At 39.9% G+C, this 5,000-nt stretch overlaps 1 protein-coding gene across 5 annotated transcripts in view; it reads right to left on the reverse strand.

The window, feature by feature from the left end:
* The window catches only part of LOC127009479 (transcriptional regulator ERG homolog), a 146,832-nt gene that overhangs the window by 49,145 nt on the left and 92,687 nt on the right, over positions 1–5,000 (reverse strand). For 2 of the 5 annotated variants that reach the window (XM_050882581.1, XM_050882582.1), the window contains exon 1: positions 4,567–5,000. This exon is cut by the window's right edge. The exons of 2 other annotated variants lie outside the window; for them this stretch is intronic. In XM_050882581.1, coding sequence (XP_050738538.1) covers positions 4,567–4,663 — 97 coding nt within the window. In that variant the 5' untranslated portion in view covers positions 4,664–5,000. The remainder of the gene's footprint in view (positions 1–4,566) is intronic. One more of the 5 variants, XM_050882583.1, reaches the window with a different exon arrangement.

A 5,000-nucleotide genomic window follows, 5' to 3' on the forward strand; every position in this document is an offset into this window, starting at 1 on the left:
CAGTAATCAGTGTATCGGGGTAACTATATAACAGATCTTAGCGCCGATAACCACTATTTTGGCGCCAAGAACCGATAATCCAGCATCTGTGATCAGAATATCGGGATAACGGGTGGTTGGGAGGAAGGAAGGAAGGATGGAAGGAAGGAAGGAAGGAAGAAAAAAGAAAGAAAGAAAGAAAGACTGAAAGAAAGAAAGACTGAAAGAAAGAAAAAAGAAAAAAAAAGAAAGGAAGGAAGGAAAAAAGAAGAGAAAGGAGGATTTTATAATATGCCCCGAGGATCACAACACAGAATATGACGCAACACGAAGTAGCGAAACGAGAGATTGCAGCCAGTAACCTCTTTTTGGGCGCCAGTAGTAACCAAGAGTCCAGCAACAGTCATCAGTATATCTTGAAAACTAACATGAATCTTAGTAACAGAAACCACTATTCAAACGACGACAACCAATCCTTCGGCACGCTAACAGTCCCAACCATTCCCAGTCAATATTTGCACACGTAAAGTACTATTATAACACACACACACACACACACACACACACACACACACAACCCAATCCACCACCGCAATCACAAACATCAAAGCAGGAACCACAACAACAGTAACAACAACAATCACTACAGTAGTTATGAAATTGTTGTTGTTTGCAGATAAAAAACAATAAACATTTTGAAAACTACAACAATCAACTAAACCAGACTCGTTGTTGTTTTTATTTATGTTTTGTTGTTATTTCCTCTTTAAGAATAATCAACAAAGAGAGAGAGAGAGAGAGAGAGAGAGAGAGAGAGAGAGAGAGAGAGAGAGAGAGAGAGAGAGAGAGAGAGAGAGAGAGAGAGAGAGAGAGAGAGAGAGAGAGAGAGAGAGAGAGAGAGAGAGAATACATGCTAACAAAGCGAATCCGATGAATTTCACAGGGAGGGAGGATGAGAAGGGAGGGAGAGGGAGAGAGAGGGAGAGAAGGGGAGGAGGGAGAAAGGGAGAGGGAGGGAAGAATTGACAGAAAAAATCTTGGGGCGGAGATAATTTACAAGGCAATGAATGTATGGGGTGAGAGAGAGAGAGAGAGAGAGAGAGAGAGAGAGAGAGAGAGAGAGAGAGAGAGAGAGAGAGAGAGAGAGAGAGAGAGAGAGAGAGAGAGAGAGAGAGAGAGAGAGAGAGAGAGAGAGAAAGCGCTATGAATGAGGGAATGAATGCAGGTAGAAAGGAAGGAAGGAAAATGAACGGAGAAGAAGACGATGAAGAAAAAGAGGAAATTATATAAGAGAGAATAGGAGGAAGAGGAGGAGTAGGAAATGGAAGAAGAGTTTGGAGTAGAACGAGAAAGAAGAGAAGAGTAAGGAACAGAAGATATATAGAGAAACGAAAAAGAGAAAGAGAGAAAAGAAGAAAAGAAGTATAATATCAAACCTCATTCATCTCCTTCCTTCTTCCTTCCTTTCCTCCTTTCTTCCTTTCTTTCTTCCTTCCTTCCTTCCTTCCTTCCTTCCCACCACCACCACCACCACCACTAACACGTAAGCTAAGCCACCGCCCTCGCTAAACCCTTAATGACAAACCTCTTCGTGTAAACACAGTAATCAGCCCTCAGCGTAAAGGAGTCTCATTACTGGGAGGCGCAGAATCGTGAGCGAGTTGGAGAAATATAAATATCGCAAAAGTCTACGGTCTGACTATCCATGTTCCATTACCAACGACACTTTTTTTTCTATTCGGTTCATAGAGGAGAAATATTAATAGGAAGGAAAAGGGAAAAGAGGAGGAGGAGAAAAGGGTTTGGAGAAGAGTTATGAAAAAAAGGGGGAGAAGGAAGAAGGGTTTGTAGAAGAATTATGAAGAAAAGGAAAAGGAAAATGAGTTTGGAGAAGAATAATGAAGAAAAGAAGGAAGAAGAGGAGGAAGCAGAGGAGAAAGAGAAAATACAGAGAAAAACGTAAAGATTTAGCGAGTTTTTAAAAGAAAAAGTGAAAATTATGAATCAAGAAACAGAAAGAGATTAAATATATTCTAATAACGATTAACACTAACAAATTGACTCAGGCAGGACAGGTTAAGGGTTGAACTAATTACAGGTGGACAGTAAGAGTAACACAGTGGCAGCCCAGGAATTATAGAAGTCAGGGCAGACAAAGTACCAGGTGGAGAGATGATATTGAACGATTTACCAGAGTGGAATGGAGTAAACTAATATCAGGGAAATAAAGTTGGCTTCAAATGTTCGTTCCCATAATATTACAACTTATCATACCATTTACTGAAGAGAATTTACATTGTTTCCCTTCAATATATACGATAACTGGCTATATAATGCGTTCCACTCCTTCAAATATATCGCCTTCCCATGTATCTTTCTACGTACGATTTTCCATTCGTTTTCCTTAATCATGGTCTACGGACTAAATACTTATATGCTTAGACATCTTGATTAAAATTTCTTGTGCTTTTATGATTCGTCTCCGTATTTCTCGTTGATTTATCTTCCTCTTTTTCATCTTCATCTTCATATTTAGATTCGCAATACTGAGAAAATGGAAGAAAAATTGCATAAACGGAGATATTACAAGGGAAAAACACACACATAACCTAAAAAATATATTAACAGTAGCATAAATTATAAAAAAAAATTACTAGGCCTTCCTCACGTTTAGCTTGTGTCTTAAAACTCAACAAGATATTAAAACGAAATCATAGTTGTAATAATAATAATAATAATAATAATAATAATAATAATAATAATAATAATAATAATAATAATAATAATAATAATAATAATAATAATAATAATAATAATAATAATAATAATTCTAACCCGACAATAAGACAACTAATACTTAATTAATACCAAAATACCAAAAGAAGGAAGGAAACGGGAAAGACGGTCAAGCAATAGGAAAACAAAAGGAAGAAGAGGAAGAACAAGAATAAAACCGGAACAAGAAAACCAAAAAGAACAAGAACAAACAAATGAACAACTGGAAGAACAAGAAAACAAAGAAAAGCAACATGAAGAAAAACAAGCTGAAGAAACAGAAATGAGAAGGAAAAGAAAAACAATGACCATGGAAAACAAAAGTAAAAAATGGGAAACACAAAACCAAGAAGATTACAACACAAGACAACACAACACAGAGCAACACAAGACTAAGGAGAAATACAACACAGCCGCCCTCACAATCCATGCAACACTACTACCACCAACACAAGCAACTATAATCAACGAAGGCCTAACAAAACAAGAGAATTAAAGACGCAACTCAACTCTATTGCAACACTATCTTATCATCACCCCCATCAACATCAGCATCATCGGAGGAGCGCAACACAGCCTATAACTTAACACAGAGAAGGAAAACAAGGGAATGCAACACAAGAGAGATTAAAGAAGTGTAGAACAGTTTTGTAGATAGTATAACGAGAAGAAGAAGAAGAAGAAGAAGAAGAAGAAGAAGAAGAAGAAGAAGAAGAAAGTGATGATGATGTAGGAAAAAAAAAACAGCAACAGGAATAAGGACAGAAATAAAAATAAAAAAAGGAAAAAACGAAAACGAAAGAGCAAGGAGAAAACAGGCCAAACAGACCCTCACACAGCAACACAAATCAACACAAAGAAGAGGAGGTGAGAATGCGTAATACTCAACACACCCTTTATATGTGTATATGTAGAATTCAAGAGTCGATTGTATAGCCTCACGCAACACAAAACAAAGCCCATGGCAACACAAGACAACACAAAGAAGTAGTAGGACAGTAGTTAAGGGAGATTCAGCTCTGTGTTGGTTTATGGGATGTGTTGCGCTCCTCTGACGACGACGATGATGATGATGGGGTGATAAGATAGTGTTGCAATAGAGTTGAGTTGCGTCTTTAATTCTCTTGTTTTGTGAGGCTTTCGTTGATTATAATTGACTCACAAGAAATAAAGCTCAAGAAAACAGAACGCAACACAATATGAAAAGCAACACAAGGAGAAGAATAAAATACAACAAGTCTACCCCATCACAACTCAACATGCGTCACTGTAACCATCTATGCTATACAACACAAGGCAACACAAAGAAGAGATAAGAGAGGACTTCACAACTTAAATGTTTATAAGTGGACAAGTTAGAACAAGGGACCAACACATGACGCAACACAAGCAACACATAACAACACAAAGAAAGATATACGACTTCACAACCTCAATGAATCTAAGAAAACCACAATGATGAAACAACAAATCTAGCAACACAAAGAAACAGAGAAGAGAACGCATGACGCAACACAAATACAACACAACACACAAAGGCTTCAAAACCTAAACATCTATAAGAAAAGAGAGAAAAGGGAAAAAAATCTAAAAACACAAGGACGCAACAGCACAGAAGGACATAGTACAACCAGCATAAGACTTCCTACCCTCAAATATTCGTGAGAAAATGAAAGAAGAAAAGGAGGAAGGAGAAGAAACACAAGGACACAACGCAACACAGGAACACACCAGGCAACACAAACACAGCAAGCAACACTCGCAGCACCAGACAAGACAACACACAGAGGAGGTAGTAGAGGGCTTCACAACCTATATAATTACCAGTGAAGAGCATCGAAAAATTGGACAGCGGCCCCGTCCTGGGCAGGTAGTCGGGCGTCGAGCTCTTGAGATCCAGCATGGTCATGGGGGCGGCGCGGCGGCGGGGAGGCGGCGGCGGCGGCGGCGGCGGCGGCACGGGCGGTGAGGTCACAAGGCGCTCCACGAAGGTCAAAGGAGGGCGTGTCCGTCTTTGTTTCCCGTTCAGGTCAAGTCACAATGCGCTGAAGCTCTTTTACAGTCATTTGGTTCCGTTGTGCAAGGTCACTGTGTTTATCTTAGGTCACAGGGCACGGCAGGTCAGGTCACAGAGGCCGGAGGGTCATGAAGACGAGGCGGAGTCACTGGGATCGCCTCTCTATGGGGTGTCCCTGGTTGGGTCACCTCACGCCGGCCAGAGGGTCATCCTGCGGGTCACAGAGGGT

This window comes from Eriocheir sinensis, chromosome 41 (genome assembly GCF_024679095.1).
Source record: "Eriocheir sinensis breed Jianghai 21 chromosome 41, ASM2467909v1, whole genome shotgun sequence".
Lineage (NCBI taxonomy): Eukaryota > Metazoa > Arthropoda > Malacostraca > Decapoda > Varunidae > Eriocheir > Eriocheir sinensis.